This window comes from Canis aureus, chromosome 21 (genome assembly GCF_053574225.1).
Source record: "Canis aureus isolate CA01 chromosome 21, VMU_Caureus_v.1.0, whole genome shotgun sequence".
Taxonomy (NCBI): domain Eukaryota; kingdom Metazoa; phylum Chordata; class Mammalia; order Carnivora; family Canidae; genus Canis; species Canis aureus.
This window is the reverse complement of record NC_135631.1, coordinates 39,234,988-39,260,261: the sequence shown is the minus strand read 5'-3', so window position 1 is coordinate 39,260,261 and position 25,274 is coordinate 39,234,988. Positions and strand designations below refer to the sequence as shown.

General features: G+C 42.0%; 1 protein-coding gene across 5 annotated transcripts in view; it reads left to right on the top strand.

Annotated features, from left to right (window-relative positions):
- NAPEPLD (N-acyl phosphatidylethanolamine phospholipase D) overlaps positions 1-25,274 on the top strand; it is a 54,602-nt gene that overhangs the window by 8,542 nt on the left and 20,786 nt on the right. For 3 of the 5 annotated variants that reach the window (XM_077863936.1, XM_077863939.1, XM_077863938.1), the window contains exon 2: positions 13,120-13,426. In XM_077863936.1, coding sequence (XP_077720062.1) covers positions 13,133-13,426 — 294 coding nt within the window. In that variant the 5' untranslated portion in view covers positions 13,120-13,132. Of the gene's footprint in view, positions 1-2,523; positions 2,664-6,052; positions 6,193-13,119; positions 13,427-25,274 lie in introns of those variants that run through there. The other 2 variants (XM_077863940.1, XM_077863937.1) reach the window with 2 other exon arrangements.

Sequence of the window (25,274 nt, the reverse complement as noted above, 5' to 3'; positions counted from 1 at the left end):
CTGGAGATCAGATCTTTCCTTAATGACCTGTTTTGAGGGTGATCCCTGGGTGGTTCAGCGGTTTGGCGCCTGCCTTTGGCCCAGGGTGTGATCCTGGAGACCCGGATCAAGTCCCAGGTCGGGCTCCCTGCATGGAGCCTGCTTCTCCCTCTGCCTGTGTCTCTCTCTCTTTCTCTCTGTGTCTCTCATGAATAATAAATAAAATCTACAAAAAAACAAACAAACAAACAAACAAACAAAAAAACCCTGTTTGACCACCGGAAGGGGAAGTTGGAAAACCTTGAGACCAGTAGTCACTTGGTTGGGAGATAGAAGGCACCAAATGCTTTAGGGGACATTTAGCCAGCGTTGCCTGGCCTGCCTAAATTGCCTGCTCCTCTGGTGGGAAGCTTCTCCTCTGAGCCAGAGAACCTTGCTAACTGGGCTCAGGCTCTGGTGAAGTGCTGATAGTGGGTGCGGCCGCTATGAGCATCCTGAGTTGGCACATTTTTCTCCCTGGGGGACAGTGAGGGGAGATAATGGGGTGAGGGTGGAAAGGATTGTTATTTCCAGAACCAGGACACTGTTCAAAGTTTATGAAGAGTCTCCTGGTGAATTCAGAGAGTTGCTAAGGTCACAAGGAGCCATGGGGTTGCATAGGAATCCTGTGGAGAATCGTGGCTTCATATTTGTTTTGAGATTTATGAATTCCGGGAAGACCAGGGCTGCTCTTGCTCAAATATAAGAACAAAAACATATTCCAGAGTTTATGTCATTTCAGTTTATTCATGCCATTATGCTCAGCTCTTGTATCTTATTAGTGTAGAAATTTAAAAATGGAATATATGCTTAGAATATAATAAGACAGTGGCTTATAGTTATTAGGGGCTTATTGTGTGCCAGACACTGGGCTAAGGATCACGTACATTTAGTCCAATACCACAGTGACATGGAAACTAAGACTTAGAGGTGACAAGGATACATGCCAAGTTGGGAAATATTTATTTTAAAATGTTTAAAAAAACAAAATGTTTACATTTTTTGTGCTCCTTTTTCTGGTAATGTGGCTTTTCCTGATGACTTGATTCAAGTATATTTTAATTATATCTAGTTTTTGATATGCTTTTATAATTCTTGGTATTCTTTTTTTTTAAATTCTTGGTATTCTTAAGAATACTGTAAGTAAGGATACTTCCTGATATTTTTTTTTTAAGATTTTATTTCTTTATTCATGAGAGACAGGTGTCCCACTTTCTGGTATTCTTAAGCTACACTGAGTTGAGGGATGCCACAGTGGCTCAGTCAGTTAAGTCTCTGCTTTTAGCTTAGGTCATGATCTCGGGGTCCTGAATTAGGAGCCTGATATCTGGCTCTCTGATCATTGGGAGCCTGCTTCTCCCTCTCTTTCTGTATCTCCCCATCTTGTGCGCGCTCTCTCTCTCTCTCTCTCTCTCAAATAAATAAATGAAACCTTTATAAAAGACACACTGAAAAAAAAATGTTAGTTGACCTTTTGGGGATGTCACATGGCGCCACTGTGAACCTGCTGTTACACTGTCAGCCAATGGGCAGAACAGGGTCTGACCTCAGTGGTGCCCTGGGCCTTGCTTCCTTGTAAAAGCTCCCACTGTTGGTTGGTTAGTTGTCCTTTACCTTTTTCTCATGCAGGATTGTGTGCCCTTTTGACATACTCCTTTGTACATGAATCAGGGCCTCAAGCAACCTCCCTGGTGCCTTTCTTGCTTTCCATCACCCTCTGTGTTGACATCCAGGCCCTGTTACTGGTTGGCTGCATTCAGAGGCTTATGAGCCTCCTCCACATCCCCGATCTTGTGGATCACAGAACTTCTCATCAGTGTGAACCACTTGGCATATAAGGAGCAAGTATTCAGGTGTTTTGGAAATGCCTCATACAGTTTTTAGTATTCATAGCTAACACTAATGTAAACATGTTTCTCCAAAATCTGTATGGTTGTCTATAATTTTTTTTTAAGATTTTATTTATTTTTTCATGATTGAGAGAGAGGGAGAGAGAGAGAGAGGCAGAGACACAGGCAGAGGGAGAAGCAGGCTCCATTCAGGGAGCCCGATGTGAGACTCGACCCCTGGACTCCAGGTTCACACCCTGGGCCGAAGGCAGGCGCCTAACCACTGGGCTACCCAGGGATCCCCATTTTTTTGCTAGAATTTAGATGTAGTAGACATTCAAACATGTTTGGTAAATGTCTCTAAAAATGATTGAAGTATAGGCCCTTACAAATTATACCTGAAACTTTATTATAAGGGTGAAAATCAAATGATTTTGATGTTCAGATTTGTCATGAAATCTCTTCTGAAATACTTTAAGCTGTAAATAAATAATCACCTGGTTTGCCGGGTAAACCCAGGGAACTCTACTTTCTCCAGGTAGCCAACTTTGCTGTTCTCAGATGAAAACTGTTATACTTATCCCTTGCTAGCCCAGCCTGGGAAGGTGGCTGCATCTGAGCTAACTGTAGCTGGGAACTTCCTTCCGGGGGTGGACTTGGCAGGGGCACGCCGCGGTGGGGCCACGTTAGAGGGGCAGTTCCTCCGTGGCCTGAGCAGGCTCTCGGGGGCAGCCACGGATTGATAGGACCTAGGAGGGTGAAGGGGCCTTGAGGTTGTGCCCCTTCCCTAACCCTAAGAAGAAAGTCTCAATGACAGTGACTTTTTTTTTTTTTTTTTTTTAAGATTTTGATTATTAGAGGGGGCACCTGGGTGGCTCAGGGTGTGATCCTGGGGTCCTGGGATCGGGTCTTGCATCAGGCTCCCCACAGGGAGCCTGCTTCTCCCTCTGCCTAAGTCTTTACCTCTCTCTGTGTCTCATGAATAAATAAAAAAATATTTAAAAAAAAAAAAAAAGGAACTGAAGTCGGAAGTTAGAGAGTATTTTTCCTTTCATTACCCTTCCTTTCTATCTAGGAGCTATGAAGACCAATTTCTCCAATCTTATTTTTTTTTTTTTAAGTGGGGAAGAGAGCATTTGTGTGTGTGTGTGTGTGTGAGAGAGAGACACACACACACGTGTGCATGCGGGAGCGGGCAAAGGGGGGGGTGCAGTTGGAGAGGGAAAAAGAGAATCTTAAGCAGGCTCCATGCACAGCGTGGAGCCCAGTGTGGGGCTGGGTCTTGTGATTCTGAGTTCATAACCTCAACCGAAATCAAGAATCAGACACTCAAGCAGCTGAACCAGCCAGGCACCCCGCCATTCCTTTTCTTATGGGATATATATTTTTATGGGTTATGCTTTAAAAATAAACTTTCTTTTTGCATAATTGATTGAGACAGAGACAGGAGAGAGAAAGACCACATTTTGAAAGTATATTTTTGTTCAAATCTTGGCTTAAGGAATAATGAACACGTAAGATCATCTGACAGATTGAGGGTACACTTTTAAGTTTCTCAAGCATCGGGCTAGTCTTTCCTCCCCATATTCCCAGCCTTTTCTGTTAAGTAATTGTATTATTTAGGTTTTACTGATTACACCAGAAATGAATCTTAACTTTTCGTTTGCATAATTTTTAAGATATTAAGGAGGTGATAATTATGTCATTTCAGGAAACCTACTTTATGCATGTTTTCTCAATTTGCCATAACATGCCATTTTAGTAGCGTTATCCTGAGGCTTCCAGTTGCAGTACTGTAGGTGGTATTTTAAAGTGGGCTTTGGTCTTAAGCTGCCTTGTTTATTGTTTCTGATTCTAACCAAAGCTTTGCTTTCTTATAGGAAAAAACTCATTATAGAGGAAGCACTTACACTGTATGTATTTTGGTGATGTAAAAATCTCTTGATAGCCTGTTAAATGACTTTTTAGTTCAATATATTGCATTTTGTCAAATAGCAAAGGATTTTCAAAGCCTTTGGTGTTGTGTGATCATGAACATTTGTTATCCTTGATTAATTTTTGAAAAGAAAACGTGTTCTCTCATTTGTATCCTGGAGTGTCAGGTTGTATTTTGTACTCCCTTTTTTCCAAACTGTCTATCCTGAGTCTTAGGTGCTTTTGGTAAGGTAGCATTTCTTTGAGAATTACTTGTGTCAGATGACAAAACACAATTTAGTAACAAATTCCGTGTCCTTATTATTATTATTTTTTTAAAGTTTTTATTTATTCATGATAGAGAGAGAGAGGCAGAGATACAGGCAGAGGGAGAAGCAGGCTCCATGCACCGGGAGCCCGACGTGGGATTCGATCCCAGGTCTCCAGGATCCTGCCCTGGGCCAAAGGCAGGCGCTAAACCACTGCGCCACCCAGGAATCCCTCCATGTCCTTATTTAAGGAAAAAAAATCATGGGATGTGGGGAGTATGGTGCTTCAGTAGAACACTTTTCCTGAGGAATTTTTTTGTAAGAGTCCATTTTATTGAGCATAGAAGAGGCAATGTGGAAACAAGGAATGATTGGTTAGGAGATTGGGAATTTTCTTATCAGGCTGGCAGGTGCTGTTTTTTTCTTTTTATAAATTTATTTTTTATTGGCGTTCAACTTGCCAACATATAGAATAACAACACCCAGTGCTCATCCCGTCAAGTGCCCGTCACCCAGGCACCCCCACCCCCCGGCCACCTCCCCTTCCACCACCCCTAGTTCGGTTCCCGAGTTAGGAGTCTTTTTTAGGGTCAGGTACACGCACTAAGCTGAATTGGAGGATTGTGATTGGTGTGTGATAGGGTTTCCCGTAAGTGCAGGTTGACTTGGGTTTAGATTTGTGGGCCAGGCCACAGGGGCAGCTTCCATTCTGTGGGTCCTGCTATTCGAATTAATTTTATCATTTGTTGAAGTAATTTTTCTGTCTATAATCAGAACACTTTATAAGACAAATTTAAAGTTTTTTTTATACAAGAAAATACTTTGGTTTTTATAAAGGATAGAGAAATGTAGACTTTTTATAAAAATACTTTTTAAAAGAATTTTTTTATTTATTTATGATAGTCATCACAGAGAGAGAGAGAGAGAGAGAGAGAGAGAGAGGCAGAGACACAGGCAGAGGGAGAAGCAGGCTCCATGCACCGGGAGCCCGACGTGGGATTCAATCCCGGGTCTCCAGGATCGCGCCCTGGGCCAAAGGCAGGCGTCAAACCGCTGCGCCACCCAGGGATCCCTAAAATACTTTTTTAAACATAAATTAAAAAAAATACTTTAAAACAGTGAGAAACAGAGAGCTTGTGTGGAGCTAGCAGGGGAGCTAGCAGGGGAGCAGCAGGCAGAAAGAAAGGGAGAAGCAGGGAGCCCCATGCAGGGCTCGATCCTGGGACCCTGGGATCATGACTTGAGCCGAAGGCAGACCGTTAACCACTGAGCCACCCAGGCCCCCCAACATAAAATTTTTAAGAACAATTTCTGCAATCTGTTTTGAATCTATCTGGAATTCTAGGATGTTATCTTTCACTTGAACAAAGGTTCTAGTTACCATATCCTTTACTTTTCTACTGAACGTAAATAATAGTTGTCATGATTTGCATTTGGATAGTGCTTGGGAAATACTAACCCCTGATGTCCTTGCTCATCATTACAGCGCATCAGGGAGACATTTGGTAGTTCTCTTTATTTAACAGAGGAGGAAGGCCAAGTTGAGAGAGGTGAAGTTGCTTTCTCCTGCGCTAATCCCTCTCCACTTAGTGGTAACACTGGAGTCCCGTCTTCTATGCTCCCAACTCCCAAGTTCTTTTCCCTTTTGGGAAGGTAAATTGTTTGGTGTGGTAAATACATTTATATCCTTTTTTTTTTTTTTTAAATCTTTTTTTTTTTTTTATTTATTATAGTTACAGAGAGAGAGAGAGAGGCAGAGACACAGGCAGAGGGAGAAGCAGGCTCCATGCACCGGGAGCCCGATGTGGGATTCGATCCCGGGTCTCCAGGATCGCGCCCTGGGCCAAAGGCAGGCGCTAAACCGCTGCGCCACCCAGGGGTCCCTTTTTATATCCTTTTTTTAAAAATTTATATCCTATATACATATACATCTAAGTGTATATTATGTATATATGTACTTATATGTATTCTAAAACATTTTTGACTCAAGAATTTTTTTTTAAAAGATTTTGTTTATTCACGAGAGAGACACAGAGAGAGGCAGAGACACAGGCAGAGGGAGAAGCAGGCTCCCTGCAGGGAGCCTGATGTGGGACTCGATCCCAGGACCCCGGGATCATGACCCAAGCCAGACGCAGACCTTCAACCACGGAGCCACCCAGGTGCCCCTTAACTTCAAAAATTGTTATTAAAAGTTGTCATGACTTATTTTTACTGTGCTCCCAGGTATAGTATATTGAGCTATTTGCTTTTTCCTTTAACTTTTTAGTGAAACTGGTTGTTAAGCCAACAAAGTAAAAAAAAATGAAATTCACCCATAACAAACAGTGCGGTACTTTCTTTGTTGACGTATGGTGTGTACATACCTCCCACAGAACATTTTCCCTTTCATTAGCCAGTGTTCTTCCCACGCTTGGACATATCTCTCCTCCCATCAGACTCCTGAAAACATGTGGGGATTAACACCAGTCTTAAGGGAAGTCTGTAATGCATGTGAGGGAGGGAGACAGATTATTTTTATTTTTTTTTGTAGATATTTAAAAAGGATTTTATTTCTTTATTCATGAGAGACACAGAGAGAGAGTGGGACAGAGACACAGGCAGAGGGAGAAGCAGGCTCCCTGTGGGAATCTGATGTGGGACTCTGTCCCAGGACCCCAGGATCATGACCTGAGCCAAAGGCAAGACACTCAACCACTGAGCCACCCAGGTGTCCCTGAGACAGTTTAATTTCACCTGTGGAAGCCCTTTGCAGACACTTTAGTGAGTTGAAATAGTTTCATTAGCTATGTTATTTAGCATTATATTAAAAGGATCCTTTCTATTAAAGATAGGACTGCAAATATAAATTGGTAAATTTTGTGTTTAGATGTCTGAAAATATAGTTCTGAATGTTTTCCAGATTTCAGGTCAGCATCTTTGTTGGCATGTAATGGATAATCACTCACTTAGTATTTATTAAATGTCACCTCCAGGAATAATGGTTTGCAGGGTCATGATTTATGAGCATGTTGAAATCCTAAACATACATTGTGCTAATGTAATTTTTTTCTTGAACTTTTTAAATGATAAAGCAGTGCATTCAGTTCTAGGCAGCTGGCAAATCTTAAATGTCAAAGAAAGAAAGGATAAAACATTTGCTTTTGAAATAGACAGTCCTTGTTTTTTGAAAGCATTTTACCCATGTGTGCAGTTATTGAAATAAAATATTTGTACTTGGCAGACTTGTCTTCACCAAATGTCACAGCTCAGATCTCTCTTTGGTTAGAGACATTGGAATAAGTCCTTCTCCTATTAAGTAGGCAATTAATCTTCAAAGAAATGTAGACAGTGTAGTTGATAATTACTAGATGGAAATTATGTTCTTTTTGTAACAAATTGCTCTTTAAAAGAGACTATTTGTATTTTATATTGGTTGTCATAGGGCTTTGTTTAAATTTGCCTCTGGATTGTAGATTTTTAGTCCAAATTTAGCTATTGTTCACAAAGTTAGCTGTTGTTCACAGTGGAAAGGAAGGTTAACACATTAATTGTGATTCTGATTGTATTTAATTACCAAGGCTAATGTTTTGGCTCCTCTTCCAAAATCTGTATTTCCATATAAAAACTGGTATATTTTATCAATGTCAGGACAGGCATTTTATGCATATTTGACCACCACTGACGACAACAGGTTGTGTCATATAATGGGTGCCCTTATAATTGATAATATTTTTACCATCTTAGTGCCTCATAAAATGACACTGTGCCTTAAATTGGATGAAAATCGGCATAATGTAAGCTCTTCTTCAAGTTTTGAACTTAATTTTAAAACACAGGTTGTTTATTTTGTATGTGTATGCATAAGTCTGCCCATCTCCTTTTGCTTACTGTTGGCCTGAGATCAAGGCTGGATTTTTACTTGTTAAATTTGGAGAGATCTATAGCCAGAAATAATGAGAAAATTTGCTACACTTAATTAAGGAAACTCCAGCCTGGATATGTTGAGGGGTTTGTCTGAATTTACAAAGCTTGAAAGCTAATTAGTTACTAGCAGGGCCATCCACAGAACCCACTCTAATTCAGTCCTCATTTTTCCCAACATTTTATCTTTGGTATTTCAAGATGACCCTTGTGAGATCGTTGCTGTGCATTACAGAGTGACCAGAACACAGATAGTTAATGAGGAGCTTCTCACATGACCTAGCATCAGGCCAGCTCCTGTGTCTCCACTGGCTGAGGCTCACTTTGTCACCGGAGGACCTGTTGGTAGAGCTTGTCACTTTGCATGTTCCCCAAATGGACTGGCAGTACTTTTCCTATAAGAGAACAAGTCCAGATGGTTAAGGTTCATGTCCTTCCGTTTTTTCCCGATCATTTCCTAGTGTGCATAGTGTGCAGTGGTGCAGCATAGTGCCAATATTTCATATTGCTTGAACACTTTCATGGTAGCATAAAATCGTGTGAATATATGTTCAGGTACTGAAGGATATTTTAAGAATCCTGTGTAAAGGCCCTGTGATGGCAGTGGGTGGCCTTGAGGTGGGAGCATGGTGCATTTCAGGAAATAGATTAAGGCCATGTATTTGGAGCAGAGCAGGGTGTGAGCAGGGCAAGAAACACCCTCTTGGAGCATCTTCTTACTGACCTTTGCCCTTGTTCTGAGAACCAAGGGAGTCTTCTAGAGGCTTTTTCTTTTCATTGATCAGATTTGCCTTTAAAAAGATCATTCCTGGGGATCCCTGGGTGGCTCAGCGGTTTAGCGCGTGGCTCAGTGGTTTAGCGCTTGCCTTGGGCCCAGGGCGTGATCCTGGGGACCAGGGATTGAGTCCTGCATGGGGCTTCCTGCATGGAGCCTGCTTCTCCCTCTGCCTGTGTCTCTGCCTTTCTCTCTCTCTCTCTCTCTCTCTCTCTCTCTCTCTCTCTGTGTCTCTCATAAATAAATAAAATATTTTAAAAAATATAATAAAAAGATCATTCCTGAAGACTGGATTTTGTGTGTATTGGGGTGAAGGGTATGTTAAGAGAGGATTGCTTGCTGTTTGCTGGAGAACTGTTCCCATGGGTTGATTGGGGTGAGAGCCTGAGTGGATGGGAGGAAAGAAGATGGGGGCAGCATGCAGAGACAGTTTATTGTTCAAGGATGAAGCAGAACCCATTTTTCACTCTCATTCTACTCCCAGGTCCCTGGAAACCTCTCTGTTCTCTTACCTTCACTTGTATCACCTCCCAAGCAACCTGGGTCCCAGGGTCATCTTTTCCTTGGGTGTCAATGAGCACTTCCTCTTGGATGCCTCCTTGTTGTCTCACACACTGTCTCCAGGTCACTGGGTCAGAAATCCACTTCTTTTCCATGCTCTAAACACTTGCTTTGCCCTAATTCCTTGGCTTAGTTATTGGTGCTTTTTTGGTTATTGGTCATTTCTGACTCCTGCCTCCCAACCTGCCCTACAAACTGTCCAAAGTCTGTGACCATCCAGAGACTTGGGCTTTGGTGATTTACCCTTTGTTTCTTGGATTTATTCTGTGCTTTCTTTTCTGTCCCTGCCTCCTGTCTTTTCACTGGGCTGTTACTACTACTTCGTGTTTCGATTAGAAATGTGCACAAGCTAAGCACACAGAGGGAGAGGGAGAAGCAGACTTCCCACTGAGCAGAGAGCCTGGTGTGGGACTCAGTACAGGACCCTGGGATCGTGACTTGAGTGGAAGACTGACTTGAGCGGAAGGCAGATGCTTAACTGAGCCACCCAGGTGTCCCAGGAGTGGTTATTTAAATGGAATGTGTGAACCACGGAGCAGAGTGCTTTGCTGTTACTGGGTGTCCTGGGCTGCCTGTTTGCTGCTCACAAATTGATCTCCCAGGCTCCAGTGTTTTGGCCACATTCTTTCGTTTTTATCCTATCAGTTGTCCCCTTCTAAGCCCCTTCATTTTCCTTCCTTGCTTACAGTGTAGTGAACCTCCTTAAAGTCTCAGGCCAGGCCCCAAATCGAATCCCACCTTTCATGCCCTCGCTGTTGGCTCTCACAAGCCTTCCTTACTACTTAGGTCCCAGCCTCTTGGAAGGCTAGATGTTGTCTCAAAACCCTGTTGTGACTTTGCTTTTGTGGTTTTTGAATCAGAGGGCCCATTTCTCCTTCCTTTTTCTAATTGTTTAAAACAATGAGCCAAACTTTATTACATATTAGTAGGAATATTATATGTGTGTTATATGTGTATGTGTAAATACTGTGTATATGTGTCTGTAGAAATAGGCCCATGTACGTATCTCATAAGCTGTTTATTATCACAAGGGGTAGGTAGCATCAGGTCAGCTCTACCATCTATTAGACATGTTACATTGTCAGGAAATAAAGTCTCTAAATTTGGTTTGTGTACATCTGTTAAACGGAGTAGTATTTAAATGATTGGTCCTTGTTCCTGCCCTTTGTAAAGTCCTGGACCTGAACTTTTTTTTTTTTTTTAAAGATTTTTGTTTATTTATGAGAAACAGAGAAAGGCAGAGACACAGGCAGAGGGAGAAGCAGGCGCCATGCAGGGAGCCCTATGTGGGACTTGATCCTGGGACCCCAGGATCATGACCGGAGCCACAGAGCCACTCCAGGTACCCCTGGGCCTGAACTTAATTATATCCCAAGTAGGGCAATTCTTGGAGAAGAACTGAGGTAACTTACCCAGATTCTTTGCTTTCTGATGGAATTTAAAGAATTAAGATATATGGCCAGTTAGCAGGATTAGGGAAAAAAGAATTAGCATTTGGTGGGTGGCAAGCCCTTTATGTATGCTGTGTCATTTAATCCTTTGGACCCCCATGAGATAAGTAGGTATTTTACAGAGGAGAAAATTGAGGTCTTAGGATAGTTGTTATTTGCCTAAGATATAAAGCTTGTTAGGCTCTCGTAGCTATTAGGCTCTCCAGCAAACACCAATGGCTGAGCAACAGTGTGTGCTTTAGCTTTTGTTAGCTGTGGTTTCTTTTCTCAACACCAATTATTCTCCAGACCATAGACTATTTTACCGTAGACAGTTTGGAAAAATAGTTTTACTTCAGTGTATATGTTCATCCTAGTATTTGTATTCTTTCCTTTTCCCTCCTGGACAGTATTTCTATGGTAAACATCATTGCAGCCATAAAACTATTTGGCTTTCTGTTGTGTTTATTTTGTTAGGGTTATGAAGTGTATTATGTGTATGCATTGTATTTAAACTCTACAGAAAGCAAATGTTTGTGTAGTAGAATAGGAAAGAAATGAAGGGGATCCCTGGGTGGCTCAGCGGTTTAGCGCCTGCGTTCGGCGCAGGGTGTGATCCTGGAGTCCCAGGATCGAGTCCCACATCAGGCTCCCTGCATGAAGCCTGCTTCTCCCTCTGCCTGTGTCTCTGCCTGTCTGTCTGTCTCTCTCTCTCTCTCTCTCTCTCTGTCTCTCATGAATAAATAAATAAAATCTTTAAAAAAAAAAAAGGAAAGAAATGAAATTTATGGCAGATAAAGGCATATTCTTTTAAGATTTATTATCTAAGAAAGGAGAGAGCACATGTGTGAGCAAGGGGTAGGGCAGAGGGATAGAAAGAGAGAAAAAAATCCTCAAGCAGACTCCCTGGGCTGGATCTCTTGACCCTGAGATCTTGACCTGAATCAAAATCAAGAGTCAGTTGCTTAACTGAGCCATCCAGATGCCCTGATAAATGCATATTATTTTTTTTCTTTTTAAAAGATTTATTATATATTTGAGAAAGAATGACGTGCACGCACATACATGGGCTGGGGGTGAAGGCTCAAGGGAGAGAATCTCAAGCAGACCCCTGCTGAGCATGGAGCCTGAGAGGCAGGGCTCAGTCTCATGACCCTGAGATCATGATCTGAGCTGAAATCAAAAGCCGAATGTTTAACTGGCTGAGCCACCCTCCTGCCCCTGGATAAATGTATGTTCTTAATATATTATCACTTTTATATATCTGGAGTACCTACATAGTTAAAAATCAAAGATTTTGGGACATGTGGGTAGCTCAGTGGTTGAGTGTCTGCTTTTGGTTCAGGTTGTGATCCTGGGGTACTGGGATCAAGTCCTGCATCGGGTTCCTCGCAGGGAGCCTGCTTCTTCCTCTGCCTATGTCTCTGCCCCTCTCTCTCTCTCTCTCGAATAAATAAATCAAGGATTTTGGTTCTTTGAGTTAAGTGGTGGTGGTGGTGGTGGGAATAATGTCAACAGCAACAGCTAACATTTGTTGAGCTCTTACCATTTGTGTGTGTGGTTACATATATATATAAAATATATGCTTGTTTCTAATTGCTTTATTTGTATTAGCTTTTTAAAACCTCCCAGTAGACCTCAGAGATTAGGTGGTTTTGTTATCTCTATTTTATGGATGAGGATATTGAGGCCCAGAGAGGTTAGGAAACTTACCCAAGGTAACTAGCTGGGATGCATACTGTACTGTCCCAGCAGTTCTGAACCTGAGTTAATTCAAATTTGCATTGTTAGCCACTTAAATACATTATTGAAATGTCTCTCCATTAACATTATCATCTCCTTTCCTGGGATCTGAACTCAGTGTGTTTTTTAGGGGAATTAGTAACAGATTATCTTCAAAGTAAAAATGGCTAGACCTAGTGGAGCTCTCTGTAAATCACTGGAAGTACTGGCTTATCCTCCAGGAACTCAGCCCTTCTCACTGTGTTTTTAACAATAATACTTTTAAAATTCAGGAATGAAAATATTACAAATTCAGGAAGGTGCTTTAATTGTGTAAGATCATGGAGATGGAAAATTTCATATGTTTAAAATGCTGCCTGGTGCATGGACATTGCTTTGGGTTACAGCAGATAAGGAACATTTAAAAGCTTTGGCAGGAAAAAAAAAAAAAAAAAAGCTTTGGCAGGAGTAGGTAAAGCAAACATCTTTTCTATTTAGCAAGCAGTAATCCTGGATTACAAAATTGTATTTTGCAGGAAGGAAGTTCAAGCTGATAGAGATACACTGTTTTTAGAAGTTTGAGGAAATTTTTTATTGGCTAAGAAATAATACTCTGGATGCTGTTTCATACGTTTTCATGCCTTTATGTTGAAGTCAATATTTTTACCCTCCCTCTGTTTTTTTGTTTTTTTTTTTAGTTCTGAAAAGGACATGGATGAAAATGAAAGCAACCAATCTCTGATGACAAGCAGCCAATATCCTAAAGAAGCAGTAAGGAAACGCCAAAATTCAGCACGGAGTTCTGTGGGAAGTGATTCTTCTAGGCTTTCCAGGAAAAGTTTCAAACTAGATTACAGACTAGAGGAAGATGTGACCAAATCAAAGAGAGGAAAGGATGGCAGATTTGTTAACCCGTGGCCAACTTGGAAGGACCTCTCCATCCCAAATGTTCTCCGATGGCTGATAATGGAAAAAAATCACAGTGGTGTTCCAAGCTCCAAAGAGGTAGTGTTTGGTTTTCTTGGGGGGCTCTGTGTTTATTATTACCTAATTTTGCAATGAATTATGACACTCAAGTTAGTTAATTGAGCCCCCTTTATTTTTTTTTAATTAAATTGAAATTTAAAAAAGATTTATTTATTTATTTATTTGGATTTATTTATTTAACAGAGAATGAGAGAGAGAGAACACAACCAGGGGGAGAAGCAGACTCCCCACTGAGCAGAGAGCCTTATGTGGGGCTCGATCCCAGGACCCTGAGATCATGACCTGAGCCCAAGGCAGATGTCCAATCCACTGAACCACCCAGGTGCCCGAGCCCCCTTTATATGATAAGGCATAGGGGTAGGATCTGGGGAGAAAAAGTGAATACGGTGCCCTTGGGTTCATAATTTAGCAACAAAGTACACTTATGAATAACCAGCTTTGATCTGATGGCAGCCAGAGGTAGGAATAGAGCATTTTAGAAACATAGGAGAGGAAGCAATTGATTCTAACTGGCAGGGCTGGAGATGGCTTCCCAGAGGAGGTGATATGATATTTGAGCTGCGCCTAGAAAGATAAAACGTATTTTGGCAGTGTTTTTCAGGTGGGTGATGGCATAGACAAGGTCAAGGAGGGGAGAAAGTGCATGACACTTACCATAAAGTAGGAACCTGATACGTGTTTGGAATATGAATTAAGGCTTTAAGCAATAAGGTTAAGACATTGCCCAGAGTGCTTGGCGTTTTTTTTTTCCCCCCCCATCCTTGGATAAAGTTGCTGAAGCTGTACAAGAAATCTTCAGATAACCCTGCCAGACCTTTAAAAATTGGCAATAGGTCATTGACCTTTACATAGGTGAGTTTTACCTAGGATGCAACTTATTAATATTTGGCATGCAGTTTATTTTTTTATTTCTAATTAATTAATTAATTATTTTATTTATTTATTCATGAGAGATAGAGAGGCAGAGACACAGGTAGAGGGAGAAGCAGGCTCCATGCAGGGAGCCTGACGTGGGACTTGATCCCGTGTCTCCAGGATCACACCCTGGGCTGAAGGCAGGTGCTAAACTGCTGAGCCACCCAGGGATCCCATGGCATGCAGTTTATTAGATCGATATGATTACATTTGGCAGGGGGTAGGTGGCTCCCAATTCAATTTTTTCTTCTGTCCTTTCTCCTTTCCTAATTTATTTCTATTCTCTACCGTCTATCTCCTTTGGCCTCTCTTTTTTACCAGGCCCTATCCTGTCAGGCTTTGTGGAGAGTGAGGAGAGAGGGAACTTGATGTTGGGAGTGGGTGATAGGATAAAAGAGTGCAGGCATCCTTGATGGTTTGAGCTGCAGGGGGGAAGGCAATAGGAGGTGGTGGTGGTGGTGGTGGTGGTGGGTGGTGGTGGATCATCCTTTACCTTGGTGTGTCTTTTTTTTTTTTAAGGATATGGGATTAAAAAGCCCCTGATATTATCACTTTGATGCTAAGGAATGTTCACACTATTAATCGTAGTTAACAGAATTGATTAATGGGAATAAAACTTTTCCAATACCTTGTTAGAATGAGGCAGGCCATTAATAGATAAAACTTAAAAAAACAGAAACAAACAAAAAAACCCCTAAAAAAAATAGATAAAACCTTACTACATGTTTCAACTTTGAGGATGGGAGGAACAAGAACCCTCCCCTCACCTTGTTTTTTCCTTCTGGAGAACGCCTGTGAACCTGAAAGTGAAGTGTAGTGGATAGGGCTGGAGGCCAAGATGGATAGTCTACTTGTTTGGGGTAAATTTTCTCCCTGTTTTTGTTTTTTAAAAATATTTTATTTATTTATTCATGAGAGACACACACAGAGAGAGGCAGAGGCACAAGCAGAGGGAGAAGCAGGCTACCTGCAGGGAGCCCCATGCAGTACTCAATCCCGGGTCCCCCAGGATCACGCCCTGGGCTGAAGGTGGCGCTAAACTGCTGAGCCACCCAGGCTGCCCTCTCCCTGGTTTTTGAGCCATAGCTTCTAAAACTGCAGAAGTAAGCAATGGTAACTTTAGTTTTGTTTTCTTTCACATGGGAAGCGAGTGATCACATGAGGGCAGAAATACATCTGTGCATCCTAAGGATTTGGAGATATTCTGAAAACTGCATTGAACCTCTGAGAGCTTGCCAGGCTAGTGGTTCTGAAGCTCTTTTCAACCCTGGCTCCTTTTGAGAATCTGATGAAAGCTGTGGACCTTCTGCGGACATAAGCACATTGCCTTTTACGATAATTTCAGTGAGTTCAAGGGCCTCTCAACCCCTTCCAGTTGACTCATTCATTCACTCATTCATTCAGTTAGTATTTATTGAGCACCCCTTGTGCCAGGCACACAGTTCTAAGTGGTAGAGATAGAGCCATGAATGCAGAAGAAAGACACCGTGGCATTCTTAGACCTTTTGTTTAGTAGAAGAGAGAAACAAACAAATGGGTAAAATATGTGATCTCTTAAAACATGACTAGTGCTTTGGAAGAATGATAAAGCAGAGAAGGAAATTAGGTGATGGAGGTGGGAGCTGCATTCTTTAATGAAGTGTAAGCTTTTATTTATTTTTTAGGGCAAGAAGTTTTATTTTTATTTTATTTTTTTTAAAAGATTCATTTATTTTTGAGAGAGAGAAACTCAAGCAGACTCCACACTGAGTGTGGAGCCCCATGTGGGCCTCCATTTCATGACCCATGAGATCATGACCTGAGCTGAAACCAACCTGAGTGTCAACTGACTGTGCCACCCAGGTGCCAGGCAGATTTTTAAAGCTGAAGTTTACTTGACATGTAATATTAGTTTGAGGTGTATGACCTAGTGATCTGACAGTTACACACGTTACTCAGGCTCACCACGATAAATGTAGTTACCCACTGTCTCTGCACAAAATTATACGATATTATTGATGATATTCCCCATACTGTACTTTTCAGTTCTGTGACTTATTTTAATTTTTTTGGGTGCGGGGAGTGTCAGAGGGAGTGAATCTCAAGCAGGCTCCACGCCACCCAGCGCGGAGCCAGACATGGGGCTCAGTCCCAAGACCCTGAGATCACAACCTGAGCTGAAATCAAGAGTCAGATGTTCAACTGACTGAGCCACCCAGGTGCTCCCCCAACCCCGTGACTTAATTTATTTTACAACTAGAAGTTTACTTATCAATCCGCTTCATCCATTTCACCCATTCTCCTACACACCACCCCTCTGGCAACTTCCAGTTTGTTCTCTGTATGTGTGAGTCTGTTTCTTTTTTAAATTTACTTGTTTTGTTTTTTAGATTTCTATATATAGGTGAAATCATATGACATTATCTTTCTCTGTCCAACTTATTTCACATGTGTAATACCCTCAAGGTTCATCCATGTTTTCACAAATGGCAAAAGCTCATTCTTTTTTATGGCAGAGTAATATTCCATGGTGTATACATACCAATCTCCTTCATCTATTCATCTTTTTTTTTTTTTTAAGCCAGAGTTTATTCCTATTTAAAACTGTCCAAGAGTCTTTAAAATGTCCACATCCAGAAGGATTTCCAGGTTTAAGATGGCATCACAGTCAGGTGGTGGCTGCTGGTTCCTCTGTTTCTAAAGCCTCAGAAGGATCCTTTGAAAATTTTTCTTGTATGGAAGTTGATGTCTGGTTTGCTTCATACATCAATCTGGTGAGAAAGAGAAGCACAATGTCAGTAATGGTCATTGTCATTGCAAGAGAAAAAGATGTATGACCTGAGAACAGAGCCATCCAAACATTGCCAAGTAACAATATCACTATTTGCAGCATAGAACAAATAGAAGCATATGCAGAATCTACTTGAAAACCCTTCTTTTTAAAAAATATTTTTTTTATTTATTCATGAGAGACACAGACTGAGAGAGAGAGAGGAAGAGACACAGGCAGAGGGAGAAGCAGGCTCCATGCAGGGAGCCCAATGTGGGACTTGATCCTGGGACTCCAGGATCACACCCTGGACCGAAGGCAGGTGCTAAACCGCTGAGCCACCCAGGGATCCCTGAAAACCCTTGAGTTAATTTTTGAAATCACATCCTCTGATTAGTAGCTCCAGAAGCTGAGGTCAGGATGTATCTTAGCTGGTATTAAATGCAATTCTTTTACAGCAGAAACCAGCAAACACCCTTCGATGAGATTATCCATTCATCTATTGATGAGACACTTAGGTTGCTTCCGTATCTTGCCTAGTGTAAATATAGTTGACCTTTGAATACAGATAAGATATAATATGTGCTCGGCCATTTATGTTATCAGTAAGGCTTCTGCTTAACAGCAGGCTATTACTAATTAAACTTTAGGACTGTCAAAAATAATGTGTTTTTTTTTTTTTTTTAAGATTTTTATTTATTTATTCATGAGAGACACAGAGAGAGGCAGAGAACACAGAAGGAGAAGCAGGCTCCATGCAGGGAGCCTGATGTGGGACTCCATCCCAGGTCTCCAGGGTCACACCCTGGGCCAAAGGTGGTGCTAAACCATTGAGCCACCCAGGCTGCCCAACATGTGGGTTTTTGACCGTGCAGGGGTCACTTTGTTCAAGGGCCAATTCCAATACTGCAGTAAATATAGGCGTGCACATGTATCTTTTTAAAGTGTTTTCATTTTCTTCAGATAAATACCCAGAAGTAGAATTACTGGGTTATAGGATATTTGTTTTTTTTTTTTTTTTTTTAATTTTTTAGGGAACCTCTCTACTATTTCCCACTGTGGTTGCACCAATTTATAATCCTACCAGCAGTGCATAAGTTACCTTTCCTCCATATCCTTACCAGTGCTTGTTTCTGTCTTTTTGCTAGCCATTCTAACCAGGGTAAAGTGATGTATCTTATTGTGGTTTTGATTTGCATTTCTCTGATGATGAATGATGTTGAGTATCTTTTCATGTGTCTGTTGGTCATCTGCATGTTTTGTTTGGAAAAATGGTTATTCAGGTCCCCTGCCCATTTTTAAATTGGATTATTTGTTTTTTGCTGTTGGGTTGTATGGATTCTTTATTTTTTATTTTTTATTATTTTTTAAGATTTTAAAATTTATTTATCCATGAGAGAGGCAGAGACACAGGCAGAAAGAGAAGCAGGCTCCTTGCAGGGAGCCTGATGCAGGACTTGATCCCAGGACTCTGGGATCACAACCTGAGCTGAAGGCAGATGCTCAACTGCTGAGTCACCCAGGTGTCTCTCTTTATGTATTTTGGATGTTAACCCCTCATCAGGTAGTGATCATTTGCAAAGATCTTCTGTTCAGTAGGTTGCCTTTTTATTTTGTTGATTGTTTACTTTGCAATGCAAAAGCCCTTTAGTTTCATGTAGTCCCAATTGATTTAGTCTTGGAAGATTGTATGTTTCTAGGAATATATCCATTTCTTCTCGGTTGTCTAATTTGTTGGCATGAAATTTTTTGGTAGTAGACTCATATCCTTTGTATTTCTGTAGTGTCTGTTTTAACTTCTCTTTCTTTTTTTTTTTTTTTTTGAGTCCTCTTTTTTTTTTTTTTTAATTAATTCTGGCTCAAGATTTGTCAGTTTTGCTTATTTTTCACAATTTTCTTCTAGTTATGACTTCTTTCCACTTAAAGAATTCCCTTTAACGTTTCTTGGAAGACTGATTTAGTGGTGATGAACTCCTTCAACTTGTCTGTCTTGTAAACTCCATTCTCTCCTTTCATTCTGAATGATAACCTTGCAGGGTATAATATTCTTAGTTGTAGGGTTTTTTTTCTTTCAACTCTTGGAATATATGGTGCCACTCTCTTCTGGTCTGCAAAGTTTCTGAAAAATCATCTTATAGTCTTATGGCTTTACCTTGTATGTAACTGTTTGCTTTTACATTGTTGCTTTTAATATTCTCTATCTTTAATTTTTGCAATTTTAACTGTATGTGTCTTGGTGTGGAACTCCTTGTTTTCATCTTGTTTGGAGCTCTCTGTGCCTCATGGACTTGGATGTCTTTTTATTTCCGTAGGTTAGGGAAGTTTTCAGTTATTATTTCTTGAAATAAGTTTTCTGCCCCTTTCTGTCTTCTTCTGGGACCCCCTGTAATGCAAGTGTTATTACACTTGATGTTGTTACTTTTCTCTTTCATGTTCACTTAGTTGCTTTCCATGACCCTGTCTTCCAGATTATTGATCCATTCTTCTACATTCTTTAATCTGCTCTTGGCCCTTTAGTGTATTTTTTGAGTTACTGTATTTTTCAGCTCTGACTTGTTCTTTTTTTTTTTTAATATTTTTAATCTCTTTGTTAACGTTCTCAGTCCATCCATTCTCCTCTCTAGTCCAGTGAACATCTTTATGACCATTACTTTGAACTCTTTATCAGGTAGATTGTTTATTAGCATTTATTTTGCTCTTTTTTTTTTTAATTTTGCTCTTTTTCTGGGATTTTGACTTATCATTTGAATTATATTCTTCTGTCTCTGCATTTTTGTCTGCCTCTCTGTGTTTGTGTCTTTTCTAGTAAGTGGCTCAGCTGTGTCTCCTGGTCTTGAAAGTAGCGGCCTTATGTAAAAGGTGTTCTGTGGTCCCCAGTAGTGCAGTAACCCCTGGTCACCAGAATCAGGCACTCCAGAGTGTTTCCTGTATGGGCTGTATATGCCCTCCTGTTGTGGTGGGGCTGCTGTGGCTCTGCGTGCACTGGTCAGTGGGGTCAGCCCTCAGCCTTGCTGTCTTCAGAGACTGGCTATGACTGTTGTGGGTGCATTGGTGGGCAGGGTTTGCCCCCTACACACTGACTGAGAGGCCTTGCTGTAGCCACTAGGGGCACGTGACTGCATGGAATTAGCAACCCCCTTCGGAGGGAAATGCTTTGGAGGGATGGTGGTTCAACCCCACTGGTTGAGGGGAGGCTGGTCTTGGCTGAGGCTGCCCACAGGTGTGGAAGGGTGATAGTGTCTTTGGTGGGGTGATGGTCCCAACTGGGTCTGCCCATAGGTATGGGACAGCAGTAGTCACTCTAGATGTATGGCTGGGTCTGATTGAGGCTACCTGCTGGTGTGGTTGGATGGGATCAGCATAGATGTGTTAGATGGGGTGGGTCTGCAGGGAAACAGATCTGTGGGGCAAACAGTGCTGACAAGGTAGATGGAGAGGGTCAGATTTGTTTCCACAAGTGTCTGGCTAACTAGGCTGAAAGAAGGCAAGAAACATGGCACCCAGCAGCGCCTCCATTCCCAGAGAAAGCTCCTGCAGATCCTCGCTTCTCTGGCACATGTCCTAAAGTTAGTCAGCAAATCTGGCACTTTTCAAATTGCTGCTTCCATGGTGCATTGGGTGGCGTGATACAGTGTACCAGCCCTTTAAAAGTACAGACTCAGTTTCCTCTATCTCTGGCTGTCTTGGAGTTAAGCCCTGCTGCTTTTCAGAGTTCTTAGAGCTAGGCCTCTGATTTTCAAGGCCAGACGTGGAGACTCATCTTCCTGGTGCAGATCCCCAGGGCTGGGGGTGCCTGATTTGAAGCTTGACCCCTACTTCTCAAGGAGTGGCTTCTTGCCTGTGATCTCTCCCTTTTGTGGGTTGCTGCCATGCCAGGATTTTGGTTCCTTCTGGGTCTCTTCCTCTCCTGCCCTTCTTGATGTGGCCTTTTCTTTGTCCTTTGCTGTGGGAAATCTGCTCTGCCGGTCTCAGGCTATTTTCAGAGTGAGTTGCATTATATGTAGTTGTTGCCTTTGTGTATTTATGGGAGGAGGTGATCCTTGGATACTTTTATTCTGCTATCTTCTTTAGCCTTTTTTTTTTTTTTTTTTAAGATTTTATTTCTTCATGAGAGACACAGAGAGAGGCAGAGACACGGAGAAGCAGGCTCCTTGGGGGAGCCCGATGTGGGACTCCACCCTGGGACTCTGAGATCACACCCTGGGCTGAAGGCAGATGCTCAACTGCTGAGCCACCCAGGCATCACTAGCCTTTTTTTTTTTTTTTTTTTTTTTTAATAGAAAATGTCAAAGGAGGGGCACCTGGGTGGCTCAGTCAGTTAAACATCTGACTCTTGATTTCATCTTGGGTCATGGTCTCAGGGTCATGGAATCGTACCCCATATGAGGCTCTGCTGAGTATGTAGCCTGCTTGAGATTCTCTTTCCCTATCCTCTGCCCATCCCTGCACCCCCTCCCACTGCCTATGCTCTTTCTCAAAAAAAAAAAAAAAAAAAATTAAAGGAGGTCTCAGTATGCACCACTTACATTCAGCTTCCTGTAACAGGAGAGAGAGAGAAGACATCTTTATCTTATTCCAATACATTTATTAGTTCTTTTTTAAATTTATTTTTATTTTTTATTTATTATTATTATTTTTTAAAGATTTTATTTATTTATGAGAGACACAGAGAGAGGGAGAGAAAGAGAGAGAGAGAGGGGGCAAGACACAGGCAGAGGGAGAAGCAGGCTCCATGTAGGGAGCCCGATGTGAGACTCGATCCTGGGTCTCCAGGGTCATGCCCTGGGCCGAAGGCGGCATTCAACTGCTAAGCCACCCAGGGATCCCAGTTCTTTTTTTTAAACCTGCACCTTATTTCCTCCTTGTTTCCAGTTAAAGCTAAGAACTAGGTCAAATGCATATTGACTTCTTTTATTTTCATGTGTAACTCCATATTTAATCCCTTTAAATTGCCAAAATTATTAACTTTCATCGACTCCTAGATATGTTAGAGTTCTGCATTTTCCAGAAAAAAAAAAAATCATGTAGAGAACACTTACTTCAGATCATTGGGTGAATTCAGAATTTATTCAGATTTCTGGAAATTGTTTTTGTTAGACATGGGGGGGGCTAAAGTTTAATAAAACTTCAAATTATTTTTGGAAGGAGACAGGGACAATATATACATAGGATTATAATTCCTATATATTATGCAGTTTATATCCGTATGGTAGATTATATTGATTTAGGTATGTACATATGACAGGGTTTTAGGAGGAAGATAAAGTACAAAAGGACAGGTCTGAGTACAACGAAAATTGGTCATCAGCAGAACTAAACAGTTTAGTTGGCTGGCCAGAAAACTGTTTCTTTCCTTGGACCGTTTGTGATATCTGCCTTGTCTGGGTCTTTATAGCAGCGTGCCCGCCAGTGCCTCCCAACAGGCTTTATGTTGTTCTGATGCTGTCATGGCTTTGTTCTGTTGGAGTCGGCTCAGTGACTTTGGTTGATGTTGTTGATCATCGTGACCAGGAGTCAGAAGAGACCATTGGAGCCCTCCAGAGAAGGAGGGAAGCAGAACCTCCTGAGGTGCCTTAGTTGGAGGAGGCTGTCCTCAGCCATCACTGCTGTGGAAGCGAGTGGGGACCAGTCAGATCCGAGTGTGAGGGAGACGTGGAGCTGAGGTAGCACGTCATGGGCTGGTAGGAAGAGAGGGACACCAGGAATCTGGAAACAAGGCTCAGGTTCAGATACCTCCTTGAGGATGTGGCTTGATCTCTATCACAAATCTTAAAGGTACTCGATTTTTTTTTTTTTTTTTTTTTTGGTCCCTAAAGTTAAGACAATGGAGGTTGCTAGAATTGTTTTAAGGTTCACATGATGCAAGACAGTGCTTTGAGGGGATCCCTGAGTGGCTCAGTGGTTTAGCGTCTGTCTTCAGCCCAGGGCGTGATCCTGGAGTCCCGGGATCGAGTTCTGCATCAGGCTCTCTGCATGGAGTCTGCTTCTCCCTCTGCCTGTGTCTCTGCCTGTCTCTTTGTCTCTCTCATGAATAAATAAAATCTTAAAAAAATAATAATAATAAAATAATGTGTTTCTTGGGACGCCTGGCTGGCTCAGTGGTTGAGCACCTGCCTTCAGCCCAGGGCCTGATCCTGGAGACCCGGGATCGAGTCCCACATCGGGCTCCCTGCATGGAGCCTGCTTCTCCCTCTGCCTGTGTCTCTGCCTCTCTCTCTGTGTCTCTCATGAATAAATAAATAAAATCTAAAAAAAAAAAAAAAAGAAAGTACTTTGAAAATATCACGCACTCTTCCGATGTATACTACTTGGAAGAATATTGTGGTGCCCTTTGAAAGAATGAAAAATAACAATTATATCTCTGCTGTGGTATGCCTAACAGGTTACTTTATTTAAAAAAACAACACGTACACAGTTTTTTAAAACTCCTAGTGCTAAAAGGCTTATCAAACAAATATGAGTCCTCTAACGAGCCCCTGTCACTTGTCCTCCTTCTCTGGAGGCTATGGCTTGCAGACCTTTGAGCTGTTTCCTCAGGAGCTTGCCTTCATCTTCATTTCTCTTAATCCATTGTAGTAAGAACACTTACCATGAGGTCTGTATTCCCGAATTTTTCAGTGTGCGGCACGTTACTGGTAAGCGTAGGCGCAGTGTGCAACGTACCTCCAGGGCTGCTTTGTCCTGCTTGTCTGGAACGGTGGGCCTGGTGGTAGGAGCTGCACATTGCCTTCTCGCCCCAGCCCCTGGCAGCCGTCATTCCACTTGTTGATTCTGTGAATTTAACTGTTAGACCCCAACCTGTGGAACCATGCAGTGCTTCTGCATTCCTTTGTGTGCAGGGTCAAGTTTCCCTCCCGCCTACTGCCCCATCCCTCCCCTGTGGGTCGACTTGGCCTCCCCCTTTGCTGTATGCACTGCTGGGACTATCACTGGTTTTCATTGATGAACCAAGCAATGTACCGTGGCCATGTCGCCTTTCTTTTTTTTTTTTTTTTCTTTTTTTAAGATTTTATTTTATTTATTCATGAGAGAGAGAGAGAGGGAGGTAGAAACACAGGCAGAGGGAGAAGCAGGCTCCATGCAGGGAGCCCGACGGGGGCCTCGATCCCAGGTCTCCAGGATCACATCTTGGGCTGAAGGCAGGCACTAAACCGCTGAGCCACCCGGGCTGCCCATGTCTTCTTTCTTACATGCCCCCACGCTCCCCCCGCCTGCTGAGGTTAGCAATACCTTATTTTTTCATTTGCTTAACTTTGTATGTAATAGTAACTAATCATTCCCTCCCATTCCTTTTTCAACTGCTTTCCTGAGGAAAGACTCTAAGCTGGTTTCTCGGCACCGGGTTCTTTCTGGGCTGACAGCCCTCCCATTTCCCTGCATGTTTCCGTTCTGGAGTCTTCCTTCACCACCATCCTTACCCCTTTGCTTCCTTAGTGCTGTTTACTGCACCACACTTTTTCCTCTTTCTTGGCTGTGTTCTCATTTTGGTGGAGCACATTCCTAATCCACTTCTTGAGAAAAGGGTACATGGAAAGTCAGTTTTCTGATAACTTACTTATCTGAAATGTCTTTTTTTTTTTTTAATTTTTATTTATTTATGATAGTCACACAGAGAGAGAGAGAGAAAGGCAGAGACACAGGCAGAGGGAGAAGCAGGCTCCATGCACCGGGAGCCCGACGTGGGATTCAATCCCGGGTCTCTAGGATCACGCCCTGGGCCAAAGGCAGGCGCCAAACTGCTGCGCCACCCAGGGATCCCTGAAATGTCTTTATTATCATTTTTTTGGCCTTTTAAAAACTTTGGTTGACCCACAATATTGTATTGGTTTCAGGTGTGCAACATAGTGATTTGACAACCTATATCTTGTGCTACGCTCACCACAATTGTACCATCTGCTACCGTAATGCTGTCACTGTATCATTGACCATATTCCCTACATTGCATCCTTTTTTTCCTGTGACTTCTTCATTCCATAAGCCTGAATCTCCCAGTCCCCTGCCTCCATTTTGCTTATCCTCCCAACCCCCACCCCTCCAGCAACCATCGGCATGTTCTCTATAGTAGGGTCTGTTTCTTCTTTTTGTTTGTTTATTCCTTTGTTTTTAGATTCTACACGTAAAGAAATCATGTGATATTTGTCTTTCTCCGTCTGACTTACTTCCCTTAACATAATACCCCCGAGGTCCATTCTTGTGGTTGTG